The 19,973-nt window shown below is 40.9% G+C and overlaps 1 protein-coding gene across 4 annotated transcripts in view; it reads left to right on the forward strand.

Annotated features, from left to right (window-relative positions):
- The window catches only part of cdk5rap2 (CDK5 regulatory subunit associated protein 2), a 123,826-nt gene extending 104,844 nt beyond the window's left edge, over positions 1 to 18,982 (forward strand). For all 4 annotated transcript variants that reach the window (XM_062960326.1, XM_062960324.1, XM_062960327.1 and 1 more), the window contains 5 exons: positions 1,931 to 2,175; positions 8,274 to 8,411; positions 12,272 to 12,410; positions 16,851 to 16,897; positions 18,878 to 18,982. In XM_062960326.1, the coding sequence (XP_062816396.1) occupies positions 1,931 to 2,175; positions 8,274 to 8,411; positions 12,272 to 12,410; positions 16,851 to 16,897; positions 18,878 to 18,937 (629 nt within the window). In that variant the 3' untranslated portion in view covers positions 18,938 to 18,982. The remainder of the gene's footprint in view (positions 1 to 1,930; positions 2,176 to 8,273; positions 8,412 to 12,271; positions 12,411 to 16,850; positions 16,898 to 18,877) is intronic.
- The last annotated feature ends 991 nt before the right edge of the window (positions 18,983 to 19,973 follow it).

The following is a 19,973-nucleotide window of genomic DNA, read 5'->3' on the forward strand; positions in this document are numbered from 1 at the left end:
CTGGGTGATCTTCTGGAAGCCATACTCTCCCAGCCTCAAAGGAAGGAACAGGTAACCCTGCTCTGAGCACGTCTTGCCAAGAACTCAAAGCACTACACTGTGGTAGTTCTCCATAGTGACATGTTGTTGTTATGTGCATTTAAGTGGTTTCCGACTTTGAAGGCTAACCTGTCAAGGGGTTTCCTTGGCAAGATTTGCTCTGATGGGGGGTCTTCCCCAAGAGCACCCAGGTGTTTCCGTGTTCACGGGGAGATTTGAGATGTGGGAGTTGCTTAGAGTCATGGAGCGGAAGGGAGAATGAGGTGTATGGAAGGACTGGGGACATACAGTTGAGCAAATTATAGATATAATTTCCACCAAATTATATATGTATATATATGTGTATATGTATATATATGTATGTGTTTATACATATATATATGTATAAACACATGCATATATACATATACACAATATAATTTACAATAATACATATTATAATATATTGTATATGCATATAATATTAATATTTTGTAATACAATATAATATTAATAATACAATATAATAATATTAGTTATATATTATATATTACATGTAATATTATTAATAATATTACAATATATAGATATAGTACAATATGGTAATTTATTGCCAATATTGTACTAAAGGTAAAGGTAAAGGTTTTCCCCTGACATTAAGTCAAGTCATGTCTGACTTACATTTATTACATTTATTATTTTTCTCTATTATTATTAAAGGTAAAGGTTTCCCCTGACGTTAAATCTAGTCATGTCCGACTCTGGGGGTTGGTGCTCACCTCCATTTCTAAGCCGAAGAGCCAGCGTTGTCCGTAGACACCTCCAAGGTCATGTGGCCACTGGCACGACTGCATGGGGCGCCGTTACCTTCCTGCCGGAGTGGTACCTATTGATCTACTCACATTGGCATGTGTTCGAACTGCTAGGTTGGCAGGAGCTGGGGCTAACAGCGGGCGCTCTTCCGCTTCCGGGATTTCAACCTTGTACCTTTCGGTCTGCAAGTTCAGCAGCTCAGTGCTTTAACACACTGCGCCACCAGGGGCCCTTACATGCGTATATACATATATACAATATAATTTACAATAATATATCTAAATATATAAAAGGGTAATGAAATTTCGGCCTAGGACAAAACAACAAAACTACACATCCCAGAAACACTAAACTTGGCAGCACAACCCCTCATCCATGCCTCTACGTTCATACAACAAAAAGAAAAGAAAAATAAAGTCCTAATTAGAGGGAGAGGAAGAATTGTTTTTATCCAGTTGCTGCCAGTTAGAAGACTAAGCTCCGCCCACTTGGTTTCCTAGCAACCCACTCAGCCCAGGGGACAGGCAGAGTTAGGCCTCACTTAGGCCTCTTCCACACTGCCTATAAAATACAGATTATCAGATTTAAACTGGATTATATGGCAGTGTAGACTCAAGGCCCTTCCACACAGCTATATAACCCATTTATAATGGACTTAATGTCAGGGGAAAACCTTTACCCTTGACCTTAACTACCACCAATTCCTCAATACTTTATGTCTCATACCACCATACTTTGCCACAGCAACGCGTGGCCGGGCACAGCTAGTAATATTATAATATATTGTATATGCATATAATATTAATATTTTCTAATACAATATAATACTAATAATACAATATAATAATATTATATATTATATATTACATGTAATATTATTAATAATATTACAATATATAGATATAGTACAATATGGTAATTTATTGCCAGTATTGTGCTATGCTAATAATATAATATTGTATGTAAAATTAATTTGTAAGCCACTCGGGATATAAATGTAGTAAATAAATAAATAAATAAATAAATAAATAAATATGCAGGAGAGGTGTTGCAAATGTGCGTAGATTTTTGGTGGAAGATGACTGCTTTTATGTTGCAGATCCGGAGCTGGCCCTGGACGGTTTGGGTGGCTCCTCCGGCTGCTCCTCCTCCTCCAGCATGTCCCGCGACCCCTCCCCGTCCTCCCGCCATTGCGTTTGGGCAGACAGAAATGGGCGCCACGTCCTGGGCCGCTTGGAAGATCACAACGCGTTGCGGAGGCAGATCTCGGAAGGGCAGAAGCTGTTGCTGGAGCTGGAGCTCCCCCTGAAAGAAGACCCTGTGCTGCAGGAGCCGGGAGTGACGGTAAAGAGCCACACACATGAATTGTCCAAATGACAATAGACAGCAGGGAAAACAAAATAAGAAATTTTTCTGTTCTTACCACCAAATTAATTTACACTATCAAGACATGCCATCAGTTGGGGCCCCTCCCCCCAGCCACAACATAGTACCATATAATATAATAATGTTGTGCTATGGTAATAGTATGATATATTGTATAGGTAAAGGTAAAGGTTTTCCCCTGACGTTAAATCCAATCGTGACCGACTCTGGGGGTTGGTGCTCATCATTTCTAAGCGGAAGACCCAGCGTTGTCCATAGACACCTCCAAGGTCATGTGGCCACTGGCATGACTGCATGGAGCGGTGTTACCTTCCTGCCGGAGCGGTACCTATTGATCTACTCACATTTGCATGTTTTCGAACTGCTAGGTTGGCAGGAGCTGGGGCTAACAGCGGGTGCTCATTCCGCTCCCGGGATTTGAACCTGGGACCTTTCAGTCTGCAAGTTCAGCAGCTCAGTGCTTTAACACACTGCGCCACCACCATGGGCCCCATATATTGTATATACATCTAATAATGATACTAATATTATAATGTAATGCAATATAATACTAATTATTCTACAATATAATAATATTAATTCCCGTATATACTCAAGTATAAGCCTAGTTTTTCAGCCCTTTTTTTAAGACTGAAAAAGCCCCCCTCGGCTTATACTCGGGTGAGGGTCCTGATTGGCTTACATTTGGGTCAGCTTATACTTGAGAATATATGGTACATTTATTATTTTTCTCTTTTATTGTTGCTACTATTACATTTATTTTACTGCATTTTATTACTATTAGTGAAATATCAGGAGAGAATACTTCTGGAACATGGCAGTACAGCCCAGAAAATGCACAACAACCTCGATATAATATACTAGCTGTGCCCGGCCACGCGTTGCTGTGGCGAAGTCTGGTGGTCTGGGAAATAAAGTATTGAGGAATTGGTGGTAGTTGTGTCTGACTCTGGAGGTTGGTGCTCATCTCCATTTCTAAGCCGAAGAGCCGGCGTTGTCCGTAGACTCCTCCAGGTCATGTGGGATGACTACATGGAGCGGCGTTACCTTCCCGCTGGAGCAGTACCTATTGATGCACTCACATTTGCATGTTTTCGAACTTCTGGGTTGGCAGAAGCTGGAGCTAACAGTGGGGGCTCTCTCCGCTCCCCCAATTCAAACCTGTGGCCTTTCGGTCCAGAAGTTCAGCAGCTCAGCGCTTTAACACGCTGCGCCATCAGGGGATATTATTTCCTAAAGGTTGTGAATATACAATATTTCTGATTGGTTTTTTTTGTTTGTTGGAGGCAAGTATGAATGCTGCAATTAGGAAAAATGATTAGGATGTAATGGCCTTGCAGCTTTAAAGCCTGGCTGTTTCCTCCCTGAGTGAATTTTTTGTTGGGAGGTGTTAGCTGGCCCTGATTGTTTCCTGTCTGGAATACCCTTGTTTTCAGAGTGGTGTTGTTTGCGATATTTTATGTGCTTCTACTGTCTGTGGCCCTGAGAAAACAGAGGCTTTTCCAGACTTTGATGATGGGAATACTTTGTTGGGAGGTGTTAGCTGGCCCTGATTGTTTCCTGTCTGGAATTCCCTTGTTTTCAGAGTGGTGTTGTTTGCGATATTTTATGTGCTTCTACTGTCTGTGGCCCTGAGAAAACAGAGGATTTTCCAGACTTTGATGATGGGAATACTTTGTTGGGAGGTGTTAGCTGGCCCTGATTGTTTCCTGTCTGGAATTCCCTTGTTTTCAGAGTGGTGTTGTTTGCGATATTTTATGTGCTTCTACTGTCTGTGGCCCTGAGAAAACAGAGGATTTTCCAGACTTTGATGATGGGAATACTTTGTTGGGAGGTGTTAGCTGACCCTGATTGTTTCCTGTCTGGAATACCCTTGTTTTCAGAGTGATGTTGTTGTTATGTGCTTCTATTGTCTGTGGCCCTGAGAAAACAGGATTTGCCAGACTTTGATGATGGGAATACTTTGTTGGGAGGTGTTAGCTGGCCCTGATTGTTTTCTGTGTGGAATTCCCCTGTTTATTTACTGTCCTGGTTTTAGAGATTATATTGTTCTGCATTATTCTATCCCAGTAATTATTTCATATTAAAGAAGAATCTCACTTATCCAACATTCGCTTATACAATGTTCTGGATTATCCAACGCAGTCTGCCTTTTCATAATCAATGTTTTTGTAGTCAGTGTTTTAAATTCATTGTGATATTTTAGTGGTAAATTTGTAAATACAGTACAGTAGAGTCTCACTTATCCAACATAAACGGGCCGGCAGAACGTTGGATAAGCGAATATGTTGGATAATGAGGAATTAAGCATAACCCTATTAAACATCAAATTAAGTTATGATTTTACAAATTAAGCACCAAAACATCATGTTAGACAACAAATTTGTCAGAAAAAGTAGTTCAGTACACAGTAATGCTATATAGTAATTACTGTATTTATGAATTTAGCACCAAAATATCACGATATATTGAAAGCATTGACTACAAAAATGCGTTGGATAATCCAGAACATTGTATAAGCGAATGTTGGATAAGTGAGACTCTACTGTAAATACTACATAGCATTACTGCGCATGGAACTACTTTTTCTGTCAAATTTGTTGTATAATATGATGTTTTGGTGCTTAATTTGTATAACGATTACCTAATTTGATGTTTAATTGGCTTTTCCTGAATCCCTTCTTATTATCCAACATATTCACTTATCCTGCCGGCCTGTTTACGTTGGATAAGTGAGACTCTACTGTATATTTCTAATCTTATATTATCTGCTCAGAACTGGATTATCTGAGGCCCCTTCTTCACAGCTGTATAAAATGCACACTGAAGTGGATTATATGGTAGTGCGGAGTCAAGATAATCCAGTGCAAAGCAGATAATATAAGATTATAAATGGGTTATATAGCTGTGTGGAAGGGCCTTGAGTCTACACTGCCATATAATCCAGTGCAAATTAGATAATCTGTGGAAGAAGTCTAAGTGAGGCCTAAATCTGCCTGTCCCCTAACTGAAAACTGGCTGTCCCTTGGTTGCTAGGCAACCAAGTGGGCAGAGATTAGCCCTCTAAACTGGCAGCAATTGGATCAAAAAAATTATTGCTCTCCCTCTAATTAGGACTTTATTTTTCTTTTCTTTTTGTTGTATCAACCTTGAGGCGTGGATTATAGGTTGTGTTGTCAAATTTTGAGGTTGGGGGGGCCTGTACTTTTGTTGTTTTGTGAATTGCCGTGATGCCATCACTCTTTTATATATATAGATTGTATATACGTATAACTGAATCCCCTTTGGGGTGAGAGAGGGCAGGGTATAAATGTAGCAAATGAATAAATAAATAAAGGCAGCAGCTACTGTTAAATTTCAAAATAAAAATAGATACCAATAAAATTACCGTATATACTCGAGTACAGTAGAGTCTCACTTATCCAACGTTCTGGATTATCCAAGGCATTTTTGTAGTCAATGTTTTTAATACATCGTGATATTTTGGTGCTAGATTCGTAAATACAGTAATTCTACATAGCATTACTGCGTATTGAACAACTTTTTCTGTCAAATTTGTTGTATAACATGATGTTTTGGTGCTTAATTTCTAAAATCATAACCTAATTTGATGTTTAATAGGCTTTTCCTTAATCCCTCCTTATTATCCAACATATTCGGTTATCCAACGTTCTGCCGGCCCGTTTATGTTGGGTAAGTGAGACTACTGTATAAGCTGTCCCGAATATAAGCAGAGGCACCTAATTTTACCACAAAAAAACTGGGAAAACATTGACTCCAGTATAAGCCGAGATACCAATAAAATTACATTAATTGAGGCATCAGGTTAAATGTTTTTGAATATTTACATAAAGCTCAAATTTAAGGTAAGACTGTCCAACTCTGATCAAATCATGATTCTCATCTTCTTCAATGTAAATGTGCTTATGTATCCTTTTAATAATAATAGAATAAAATATTACATGTAATAATAATAATAATAAATACAGGAGAATAATACAAGTAATAATAAATAGAGTAAAATAATAAATGCAGTAATAATAATAAATTCAGAGTGAAATAATAAATGTATTAATAATAAAAATAAAAATAGAGTAAAATAAATGTAATAGTAGCAACAATAATAGAGAAAAATAATAAATGTAATAATACCAATAATAATAGAGAAAAATAATAAATGTACCATATATTCTCAAGTATAAGCTGACCCAAATATAAGCCAACCAGGACCCTCACCTGAGTATAAGCTGAGGGGGGCTTTTTCAGTCTTAAAAAAAGGGCTTATACTCAAGTATATACATACATTAATTGAGACATCAGGAGATTAAATGTCTTCGAATATTTGCCGTCTTTCAAAGAAAAACACTAAACGATCTCTGTAAGTGGAAAAGGAGGGTCAACAAAAACAACATGGCATCAACAATGACTTTATTGAAGTCCAAACAGGAGCATACATGCATCCACCTCCACTGAGGTCGGATGCAAAAAGGTGAAGGTCCACCTCCACTGAGGTGTAAAAGCGAGTGGCTACAAAATGGAGTCCTGACTCTGAACATGCTCAGTACAATCATGTCACACCAAAGAGGTACAGTCAAACTGGCAAATTAACATACACATAGGATACAGATTAGTAAATAAATACATTGACAAATAAATACAATTTAAATATAAACAAGAGTTTAACCCATTGCACCGCCGGGTGCTCCGCCATACGGATGGGGATAATGGGGATTTATTTATTTATTTATTAGCGACATTCATAGCCCGCCCTTCTCACCCCAAAGGGGACTCAGGGCGGCTTACAAGTTATATATTCATACAATATATTATATTAGTATAGCACAAGATAAGCACTGTATAAGCATTATATATTATTATATTGTACTATAGGACTATGTTGCAATATTATTAGTATGTGGTATCAACAATAACTTTATTGGGTTGTTGAAGGCTTTCATGGCCGGGATCACAGGATTGTTGTGTGTTTTCCGGGCTGTATGGCCATGCTCCCAAAGTATTCTCTCCTGACGTTTCGCCCACATCTATGGCAGGCATCCTCACAACCTCTGAGGAAGCCTGCCATAGATGTGGGCGAAACGGCAGGAGAGAATTCTTCTGGAGCATGGCCATACAGCCCGGAAAACACACAACAATCCAATAACTTTATTGAAGTCCTAACAGCAACATACATGCATCCACCTCCACTGAGGTCTGATGCAAAAAGGTGAAGGTCCACCTCCACTGAGGTCTAAAACTCAATGGCTACAAAATGGAGTCCTGAGTCTGAACATGCTCAGTACAATCACGTCACCAAAGAGGTACAGTCAAACTGGCAAATCAACATACACATAGAATACAGGTTAGCAAATAAATACATTAATAAATAAATCGAGGCTTGGGAGGTTACTATTTCCAACAGAAGGTCCATAACAACAAGGTGTGAGATAGCAAGGTAAATGTTTCCGTTTTTTGGGGGGAAGAAGGCGATGCTTCTCCTTGCAGTAAGTGCCGGCATCCCTTGTGCCCGAAGTCTTCTTCACTCCCCTTATTCCAGTCCATCTTCTCTCCTCCTCGTTCGTCATGTTGGCAGCGGCTTCCATTTGTTGCCTCATCTGTCTGCCGAAGAAACCACTTTGCCTTGCTCCCCGAGAGTTCATTTGTCATTAAACGGAGCTGTTGTAAAGGGAGAGGCATCCATATTGCTTAAATTAATGTCGGGAGTCATTTGACTTTCAAATCGCATGCCGCCAAATGCAAATGGGCAAGTGGCCCTGGCCAGTGTAGTAACCTCACCCATTATTAATTACTCTTATTGATTAGGCTCCATCCCCGTTCTTCCCGACCGTCATCCGCTCCCTCCTGCGCTTGAATAATACATAACTCTGCTGCCTTTTTAACCTCACAAATTAAGTTTGCCAGGCAGAGAATACACTTGCTCATCAACCTGGAACTTGAATGGATTGCAGATTGGATTTATGTCCTTAATTAAAGCCTGCTTTTTAAAATAATCGTAAAATCATCTTGTAAAACTCCTGCCGTGTTTGCTCCCCTACCAGGCCACGTCTCTGGGCCGGATGTCGGCCGCCCTGGGTGCCGTCCGGAACAACTTGGAGGAAGCCGCCTGCCTCATGAAGCTTTACTGGAGAGTCTCCTTGCCCATGAAGGTGGTCCACAGCGCCGCCTACTCACTCCAGGTACGGTCAGGGGAAAAAGGGGAAATCTGAAGGCAGGGAGTTGGAACGCGCTAATTTATTTATTTATTTATATACCGCTCTTCTCCCCCCGGGGGACCCAGAGCGGTCTTACATAATGGCAAGATTAATGCCACATATAATAAAAAAATATAGTAAAACAAACGAACACACTTAAAAACCAATATCATACCCCATTTAAAACAGTAAAACACTGTGTGACCATTACAACAGGGCCAGTAGCATTGGGCCAAACGTCAGAGCCAGTCTGTATTCAATTTCACATTAATCCAACGAATACATCAGATTATATCAACCGTATCTTAGGATGGGCCAAAAGCTTGGTCCCACATCCAGGTCTTCAGCTGCTTCCTAAAAGACATGAGTGAGGGGGCTCCCCTAATCTCCCTTGGCAAGGAGTTCCACAGCCACGGAGCCACCACTGAAAAAGCCCTGTCTCTCATCCCAGCCAAATGCACCTGTGATGGCAGCGGGACCGAGAGCAGGGCCTCACGGGAAGATCTTAATCTGCGGGGCGGCTCATGGGGGGAGATACGTTCGGAGAGGTAAGTTGGACCAGAGCTGTTTAAGGTTTTGTAGGCCAGAGCCAGCACTTTAAATTGTGCCCGGAAGCTAACAGGCAGCCAGTGGAGCTGCTTCAACAGAGGAGTTGTATGCTCCCTGTACGGCGCTCCAGATAATAATAATAATAATAATAATAATAATAATAATAATAATAATAATAATAATAATAATAAAACTTTATTTATACCCCGCCACCATCTCCCCAATGGGGACTCGGGGCGGCTTACATGGGGCCACGCCCAAAACAATACAATGTAAACAGCATATAAAAGAACAGCACAACACAATACAATAAACAATACAGTAAATAATATCCATTACAAAATAAAACGAGACAATAAAAACAAGGGCAGACCACATGAACATTAAGTTAAAACTCGGGGTGAGAAAGACATAAAAATAAAAACCACAGCGAACAGGGTCATAAGGGAGTGGGGTATTCTGGAGGATAGATATTAGGGGGAGCAACGGAAAAGAAATATAAAATGGTTACTCTCCAAAAGCGCAGCGAAAGAGCCATGTTTTCAAGTCTTTCTTGAAGGCTGCTAGTGTGGGGGCTTGCCTAATCTCAGCGGGCAGAGAATTCCACAATCGGGGGGCCACAGCAGAAAAGGCCCCTCCCTTGTTCCCACAAGGCGGGTCTGGGATATCGGGAGTGGGGACAGGAGAGCTTCCCCTGATGAGCGAAGGGATCGTGTAGGCTTGTGGTAGGAGATACGGTCACGAAGGTAGGTGGGTCCCAAACCGTTTAGGGCTTTATATGTGATGGTATACACCTTGAATTGGGACCGGAAAATAAAAGGCAGCCAGTGGAGCTCCTTGAACAGGGGAGTAGATCTGTAATAATAACCTGGCTGCGGAACGTTGGACTAGTTCCAGCTTCCGAACAGTCTTTGAAGGCAACCCCACGTAGACTGCATTGCAATAGTCCAAACGAGATGTAACCAGAGCGTGGACCACCGTGGCCATGTCAGGCTTCCCAAGGTACGGGCGCAGTTGGTGCACAAGTTTGAGTTGTGCGAAGGCCCCCCTGGCCACCGCCGAAACCTGAGGCTCCAGGCTCAGCGATGAGTCCAGGAGGACACCCAAACTGCGAACCTGCGCCTTCAGGGGGAGTGTGACCCCATCCAGCACAGGCTGTAACCCTATTCCCTGTTCAGCCTTGCGACTGACCAGGAGGACCTCTGTCTTGTCTGGATTCAATTTCAATTTGTTCACCCTCATCCAGTCTGACACAGCAGCCAGGCTCAGTTCAGGATCTGGACGGCCTCCTTGGAAGCTGGAGAAAAGGAGTGATAGAGTTGAACATCATCTGCGTACAGATGACACCAAACTCCAAAACTCCGGATGATCTCACCCAGCGGCTTCATGTAGATGTTAAACAACAAAGGGGACAGTTCTGAACCCTGTGGGACTCCGCAAGACAATGGTTGTGGGGCCAAACAGCTGTCCCCTATCAACACCTTGAGAAGGAATTGCGCTTGAGAAGGAATTGTAGTCATCTGCAATGATGTTGGCCTTGGGACGTCCGGATGGCCAGAATTGGACATCTGCAAGGGCGTTGCCCACGGGACATTGCCCAGATGTTAGATGTTTTACCTTCCAGTGGGAGGCTTCTCTCATGTCCTTGCATGGGAAGCTGGAGCTGACAGACGGGAGCTCACCCCACTCCCCGGATTCAAACCGCTCACTTTTCAGTCAGCAGTCTTGCCGGCACAACTCATTGCACCGCCGGGTGCTCCGCCATACGGACTGGGGAAAATTGGAATGTATTTATTTATTTATTAGCGACATTTATATCCCGCCCTTCTCATCCCGAAGGGGACTCAGGGCAGCTTACAAGTTATATATACACACAATATATTATATTATTCGTGTAGCATAATATAAGCATTATATATCACTATATTGTACTATTTATTATTTACTTGTTAGCGACATTTATATCCCGCCCTTCTCACCCAGAAAGGGACTCAGGGCGGCTTACAAGTTATATATACATACAATAAATTATATTATTCGTATTGCACAATATAAGCATTTTATATTATTATATTGTACTATATGACTATATTGCATTATTAGTAATATTAAATGTAATATAAATATACAATTATAATAGCGTATTATTATTATTGCATTGTATTACATCATAATATTGTCATTATAATAATTATATTATATAGTTATATATAGTTATATATACATACAATAAATTATAGTATTAGTATAGCACAATATAAGCATTATATATAATTATATTGTACTATACGATATTGCAATATTATTAGTAATATTATATGTAATATAAATACACAATAGGAGCCTCCGGTGGCCTAGGGGATAAAAGCCTCGTGACTTGAAGGTTGGGTTGCTGACCTGAAGGCTGCCAGGTTCGAATCCCACCCGGGGAGAGCACGGATGAGCTCCCTCTGTCAGCTCCAGCTCCATGCGGGGACATGAGAGAAGCCTCCCACAAGGATGGTAAAACATCAAAACATCCGGGCAATGTCCCCTGGGCAACTTCCTTGCAGACGGCCAATTCTCTCACTCCAGAAGCAACTCAGGTTGCTCCTGACACAATATATATATATATATATATATATATATATATATATATACACACACACAATTATAATAGTGTATTATTATTATTTTTATTATTATTATTGCATTGTATTACATCATAACATTATTATTGTAATACTTATATTATTATGCTTACAAGTTATATATACATACAATAAATTATATTATTAGTATAGCACAAGATAAGCACTATATAAGCATTATATATTATATTGTACTATATTATTAGCATAGCACAATGTAAGCACTGTACAAGCATTATATATTATTATATTGTACTATACGATTATATTGCAATATTATTAATAATATTACATGTAATATAAATATACAAGTATAATAGCATATTATTATTATTACATTGTATTACATCATAATAATATCAATATTATATGTATATATAATGTATTATAATATTCGTATAGAATTGCAACCCAATGGCATGTGTGCCTCAGATTTTGGGGAAAGGTGAAAGGACATTTTGAAGCCAAGCATCACTGTTCTAAATGTTAGAACGATGTTGTCTTTTATCCCCACCGCGGCTTCTCTTCCACGCTGTAAGCTGCTCGGAGTCCTTGTTTTTGGGCGGAACGTACGATGTAAAACTCCCAGCCATTGGAGTGCATGCGATGTGGTGTTTGGGCTGCTGACAGCTCACCCGCGTAAATGGTTTTCTTCTTGCGCCGCAGGATGAAGCCATGCGAACCGAGTTGCACAAACTCCGTCGGAAGCTGGCCGAGCAGGAAAAGAAGCTGCACAGCACCGTCAAGCGCTTGCACTCCACCAACCAACTGAAAGAAAACATGGAGAGAGTGATCATCGATCAGTGTGAGTGAGCTTTACTTACCTTCCTCTCTCTTTTTCCCTCTCCCTTTTATACTCCAGGGTTATGTAATTTTACTCTATTACTATTGTTACTATTACATTTATTATTCCCTTATTTATTCTTATTGTTATTACATTTAATATTTTACTCAATAATAGAGTAAAATAATAAATGTAATAACAATAAGAATTACATTTATTATTTTACTCTATTATTACATTTATTATTTTCCCTCTAATTGGTAATTTTTAGTATGTTTATTATTTTACTCTATTACTATTGTTACTATTACATTTATTATTCCCTTATTGTTATTACATTTATTATTTTACTCTATTATTTTACATTAATCTATTATTATTACATTTATTATTTTTGTTATTGCATTTATTATTTTACTATTATTATATTTATTATTTTTCCTCTATTTTTATTTTTATTATGTTTATTATTTTACTCTATTACTATTGTTCCTATTACATTTGTTATTCCCTTATTTATTCTTATTGTTATGACACCCTTTTGTACTCCAGGGTTACATTTCTGCAATAGCAGCTCTTTGAATCACTAGCATCACCCAGGAATGGATTATTAGACTCTTTTGCAGGCCTAGGTTAAAGCCTGAAGCCCCTCTTCTGTTCTTTGATTCAGACCAGTAGCGGCTAACCTTTGGGACTCCAACTCCCAGAAGCCCTTGCCAACTTGTTCAGTGGCCAGGAATTCTCTTGTACTCACTGAAGTCTATAAGTCATACTTCTGTGCTGAAGTCCAAACAGCAATCTACCTCTACTGAGATGTAAATACATGCATCTACCTCCACTGAGGTGTAAATACATTGAAGTCCATAATCACAATGAATATAAAAGGAAAAACAGTAAACTATCTCTGTAAGTGGAAAAGGAGGGTCAACAAAAGCAATATTATTATATTGTACTGTACGACTATATTGCAATATTATTAGTATGTGGTATCAACAATAACTTTATTATGTTGTCGAAGGCTTTCATGGCTGGGAACACAGGATTGTTGTGTGTTTTCCAGCCTGTATGGCCATGTTCCAGAAGTATTCTCTCCTGACGTTCCACCCACATCTATGGCAGGCATCCTCACAACCTCTGAGGATAAACATAAATGCATCCACCTCCACTGAAGTCTGATGCAAAAAGGTGAAGGTCCACCTCTACTGAGGTGTAAAACCGAGTGATTACAAAATGGAGTCCTGAGTCTGAACATGCTCAGTACAATCGCACCACCAAAGAGGTACAGTCAAACTGGCAAATCAACCTATACATAGGATACAGGTTAGCAAATAAAAATACATTAACAAATAAATACAATTTAAATATAAACAAGAGTTCAACCCATTGATAATGGGGATTTATTTATTTATTTATTAGCGACATTTATATCCCACCCTTCTCACCCCAAAGGGGACTCAGGGCGGCTTACAAATTTTATATACATACAATATATTATATTATTAGTATAGCACAATATAAGCACTATACAAACATTATATATTATTATATTGTACTATACGACTATATTGCAATATTATTAGTATGTGGTATCAACAATAACTTTATTGAGTTGTTGAAGGCTTTCATGGCCGGGATCACAGGATTGTTGTGTGTTTTCCGGGCTGTATGGCCATGTTCCAGAAGTATTCTCTCCTGACATTTCGCCCACATCTATGGCAGGCATCCTCACAACCTCTGAGGAAGCCTGCCATAGATGTGGGCAAAACGTCAGGAGAGGATACTTCTGGAACATGGCCAGACAGCCCAGAAAACACACAACAATCCAATACCTTTATTGAAGTCCAAACAACAACATGCATGCATCCACCTCCACTGAGGTCTGATGCAAAAAGGTGAAGGTCCGCCTCCACTGAGGTGTAAAACTGAGTGATTACAAAATTGAGTCCTGAGTCTGAACATGCTCAGTACAATCATGTCACCAAAGAGGTACAAACTGGCAAATCAACATACACATAGGATAGAGTAAAGGTTTCCCCTGATGATAATTCCAGTCGTGTCCGACTCTGGGGGTTGGTGCTCATCTCCATTTCTAAGCCGAAGAGCCGGTGTTGTCTGTAGACACCTTCAGGGTCGTGGCCACTAGCATGACTGCATGGAGCACCGTTACCTTCCCGTCGGAGCTGTACCTCTTGATCTACTCACATTTGCATGTTTTCATGGCCAGGATCACAGGATTGTTGTGTGTTTTCCGGGCTATATGGCCATGTTCCAGAAGTATCCTCTCTTGACATTTCGTCCAACCTCTGAGGATGCCTGCCATAAATGTGGGAGCTAACAGCGGGCGCTCAATCTGCTCCTCGGATTCGAACCTGTGAAAGTTCTGAAAGTTCAGCAGCTCAGCGCTTTAACACACTGCACCACCGGGAGCTCCTATTAAAGTCCAAACAGCAACATGAATGCATCCACCTCCACTGAGGTCTGATGCAAAAAGGTGAAGGTGTAAAACTGAGTGACTATAAAATGGAGTCCTGAGTCTGAACATGCTCAGTACAATCACGTCACCAAACTGGTGAATCAACATACACATAGGATACAGGTTTAGCAAATATATACATTAACGATTAAATAGTGAAAGGCTTGGGAGGTTGCTATTTCCAACACACCTAAACGTTCAGAAGAACGTCCTGATCGTAAGAGTGGGGTCTCCTTCTCGGGAAGTTGGCGTTGCTGTACTAAACGCCTGTCTACTTCGCATACTTAGCATTTCATGGTGGATGGGAGGACAGAAGGCACTTGTCTGGGAGGGACGAGTGTGGCCCGTATCGGATGCAGAACTCGTCTCCCCCTCTTGGATATTTGAGTCCTTTCTCCCCGACAAAAGGCGACGCTTGCTCAGCGAGCGGGTCCGTTGTGCAATTACAGGCGAAGGAATAATTAATCTGGCCCCGAAAATGCCAGATTAGCTCCCTTCCCGGCCCTTCTCTGCTCCGGAAGATGCGGGAAATGGACCTGCGTAAATGTCACGAGTTGCTCGCCCACCGGAATGAAACACGCCGTTGCTTTGGATTTCAATTATTGGATTCCGGGCACATTCTTTAAAGGTTAACACGCATCCTTTTCCTCCCCCAACGCTGCCGGCTCATTGTTTAGAGCTTACGTTTGGAAGAACAACTGCTCCTCCCGTTGATGAACGGCACCCAAACGGTGGCTGGTTAGCTCTGTCCTTACAGAGATACTGTTTTAGTTCATTTTTCCGCTTTCCTCTTCCCCACCCAATCTTATTTGGCTGCTTACCCACACTTAGAGGTTTCCATCGATGGCTTGGTCATTGCCTTGCAAGCTGAAAACAGGGAAGTACAGACATGAATCGATCAGGGGGCAGCTAACACCTCTGAACAAAGGATTCCCTCAGGCAGGAATGAAGCTTGCAAAGCCATTAATGCTAATCAAGGTGACTAATTACAACATTCATACTGGCCTCCCAACAGACCCACCCTGGACCTTCCACAGATATATAAACCTCCCTTGCGTAGTTTTCCAATATATCTGACAACCTCTAAGGATGCCCGCCATAGATGTGGGCGAAACGTCAGGAAGGAATGCTTCTGGAACATGGCCATGCAGCCTAGAAAACAAGGCTGTGTGTGAAAAAGCCCATGTTGGAGTGTAAGACAATTTGTTGTCGAAGGCTTTCATGGCTGGGATCACAGGGTTGTTGTATGTATTCCGGGCTGTCTGGCCATGTTCCAGAAGCATTCTCTCCTGACGTTTCGCCCACATCTGTGGCAGGCATCCTCCTTGTGAGGTACCTGTGGCGCAGGCTGGAGAGCAGCTGCAATGAATCACTGCAATGAATCACTCTGACCAGGAGGTCATGAGTTCGAGGCCCGCTCGGAGCCTATGTTTGTCTTGTCTTTGTTCTGTGTTAAAAGGCATTGAATGTTTGCCTATATGTGTAATGTGATCCGCCCTGAGTCCCCTTCAGGGTGAGAAAGAAGGGCGGAATATAAATGCTGTAAATAAATAAATAAATACCTCACAACCTCTGAGGATGCCTGCCATAGATGTGGGTGAAACGTCAGGAGAGAATGCTTTGGAACATGGCCAGACAGTCCGGAAAACATACATCAACCCTGTAAGACAATTACCTCAAAAGGGTCCCAGCCCAGGAGGCAATCAGGCAGAAAAAGCAGTCTCGTGAAAGTACAAAAAGCAAAGTATTTATATCTTGGCTTATCTAAACTTGACCAATTGCTGATGATCTTCCTCGCCTTCCACACCTATTTTGGCACAAGTGGTATCTGTGACCCAAATTGTTTACTCCAAGCTCTCTTCTCAAAACCCTGCGATTCTGGCCACGAAAGCCTTCGACAACACATAATTTCCCATGTTTATGTGGAGATCATTTGGAAAAGAGTCCGATACGCCTGCTGAAATCTCTGCCTTGTTTTCCTTTTGCAGTGGCTTTGACTCACGACGTCTTAAAGAAGGCGCGGGGAAACTTGGAAGTAAGTAAAAGCCACCGTGTCGGTTATTTAGCCCTTTTAGTCCCTGCTCATTTATACAAAGGGGAATCAATCGCTTTTATTTGAGTGTGTTTTGCAACCTGTGGCTCGTTTCCCACCCGGTTTTAGTACACCTTGCCTTGATATTTCATATCAGCATTGCAAGTCCTTATGGGTCATAAGAAGATGTGGTTCAGTCATTAATTGTTGTCAGTCGCAGAGAACCCATCAACCTCAGTTATGGGCCTCTTGAGAAGACCTGGGGACTTGTGGAGTAGCCATTCCCATCCCTTCTTAATAGAGAAATGTTGCTTTTCATGGAAATTATGATATAGTCCAATATAGTAATGTAATGCTTATATTGTGCTATGCTAATAATATATTGTATGTTCATTTGATTTGTAAGCCGCTCTGAGTCCCCTTCGGGGTGAGAAAGAAGAGCGGGATATAAATGTAGTAAATAAATACATAAATTGAGGGGCATGTACCGTATATACTCGAGTACGAGCTGATCCGAATATAAGCTGAGGCACCTAATTTTATCACAAAAAACTGGGAAACCGTATTGGCTTGAGTATAAGCCGAGGGTGGGAAATGGCACAGCTACGGGTCAATACCAAATTAAAAATAGATATCAATAAAATCACATTAATTGAGGCATCAGTAAGTTGTTTTTGAATATTTACATAAAACTGTAATTTAAGATAAGACTGTCCCAACTCTGATTGAGCCATTATTCTAACCTTCAATGTAAATGTGCTTATGTATCCTTCCAATAATAATAATGGAGATGTCATAATAACAGTAAAAAGGTAAAGGTAAAGGTTTCCACTGACGTTAAGTCCAGTCGTGACCGACTCGGGATTGGTGCTCATCTCCATTTCTAAGCCAAAGAGCCGGCGTTGTCCATAGACACCTCCAAGGTCATGTGGCCACTGGCATGGCTGTATGGAGTGCCATTACCTTCCCACCAGAGCAGTACCTCTTGATCTACTCACACTCTGGGGGTTGGTGCTCATATCCATTTCTAAGCCAAAGAGCCGGCATTGTCCATAGACACCTCCAAGGTCATGTGGCCATTGGCATGACTGCATGGAGTGCTGTTACCTTCCCGCCGGAGCGGTACCTATTGATCTACTCACATTGGCATGTTCTTGAACTGCTAGGTTGGCAGGAGCTGGAGCTAACAGCGGGCGCTCACTCCGCTCCCGGGATTTGAACCTGGGACCTTTCGGTCTCCAACTCAGTGCTTTAACGCACTTCGCCACCGGGGCTTTTATAATAACAGTAATAATAGAGTAAAATAATAAATGTAATAACAACAATAATAAACAGAGAAAAATAAAAAAGGTAAAAATAATAATACATAGGGTAAAATAATAGATGTAATAAAAATAATAATGATTTAAGGATGAAGCATGAGGATCTCGGACGAATGGAATTAATTATATATACGTTTTTAAGGTTTTTATAATGTGTTTTAACAATGTAATTAATGGATCTGTTTATATTGTTTTGTTTTTATGATTGCATTTTGGGCATTAAATTTTGCCAATTTTTGTAAGCTGCCCTGAGTCCCCTCGGGTGAGAAGGGGGGGGGGTTATAAATGTTGCAAATAAATAAATAAACAGAGGAAAATAATAAATAACCTTGACTCGAGTATAAGCAGAGAGGGGCTAAAAAAGGGGTTGAAAAACTCGGCTTATACTCAAGTATATACGGTATTCTTCCCTGAACCATAGTCTCCCAGTGTGACTTATATGAGAGACGATCCACTATCACAGGAGACAGTTTTTGCTATTAGTTTTGATTCCCCACCCCGCTCAGTTTCTATCTACTTTGCCTGTGGGTCTTTTAAAAAATATATCGTAGGATATGAATGAAAGCAAAGGGTTTCAGCTGTCCTTTGCTGACCTACCTTAGTCCAAAGCCCACTCGTGGTCAGTCCTCCTGTTAACACCCGATCTTGCCTTCTCCTCCAGGTCCAGCCGACCGAAACCAAGCCGCCTGCCTTCAGCCTCAGCCAGACCAGGATCCTGTGATGACCACGTCTCCCCTCAATAAAGGCCTTTTTCTTTCCTGCCGAACCAATGCCCTCGGCTACTTCTTTCCTCTCCAAAGCCTTAATGTTGTTATTCCAGGCTGGTTGTGGCCAAAGAGCTTTTGCTTTAGTCTCGAGAGCATTCCAGAAGCGTTGGGCGAGGACTCCCATCCTCCCCAGTGTTGACATCAAACTAATCTTTGGGATGATGGGAAACAGTAGCCCACCGAGGCCGCTGTAGTGTTGTGCTTTTTTACAGAATTGCTGTTTGTTTTGTGTAGTTTCATTCATTTTGTCTTACGAAAAAAATGAAAATTTTTGGACCAAGCCCACCAACTTTTAAAATGTTTGGGTCTTCCCCAGAGTACTATTGTTATTAATAATATTATGGAGTATTAATACCCATTGGTACACATCAGGTGTAACGGGGAGGCACTCCTCTCCCAGACTCAGCTTAGGATCCCAAAGTATCTATCGTTGTTAATATATATATTAATATTATCATTAAGACCCATTGGTACACATCAGATGTAATGGGAGGCATTCCTCTCCCAGACTCAGTTTAGGGTCCCAGAGTAGATATTGTCGTGTGTGTGTGTGTGTGTGTGTGTGTGTGTGTGTGTGTATATATATATATATTACTAAGACCCATTGGTACACATCAGATGTAACAGGAGGCACTCCTCTCCAAGACTTGGCTTAGGATCCCAGAGTAGCTATCGTTAATATATATATAAATATTATCATTAAGACCCATTGGTACACACCAGATGTAACGAGGAGGCACTCCTCTCCTAGACTCAGTTTAGGGTCCCAGAGTAGCTTTTGTCGTTAATATATATATTAATATTATAATTAAGACCCATTGGTACACATCAGATGTAATGAGGAGGCACTCCTCTCCCAGACGCAGTTTAGGGTCCAAGAGTAGCTATCTTTATTAATATATATATTAATATTATCATTACGACCCATTGGTACACATCAGATGTAACGGGGAGAAACTCCTCTCCCAGACTCAGTTTAGGGTCCCAGAG

This window comes from Anolis carolinensis, unplaced genomic scaffold (assembly GCF_035594765.1).
Source record: "Anolis carolinensis isolate JA03-04 unplaced genomic scaffold, rAnoCar3.1.pri scaffold_7, whole genome shotgun sequence".
In the NCBI taxonomy this organism is placed as follows: Eukaryota; Metazoa; Chordata; class Lepidosauria; order Squamata; family Dactyloidae; genus Anolis; species Anolis carolinensis.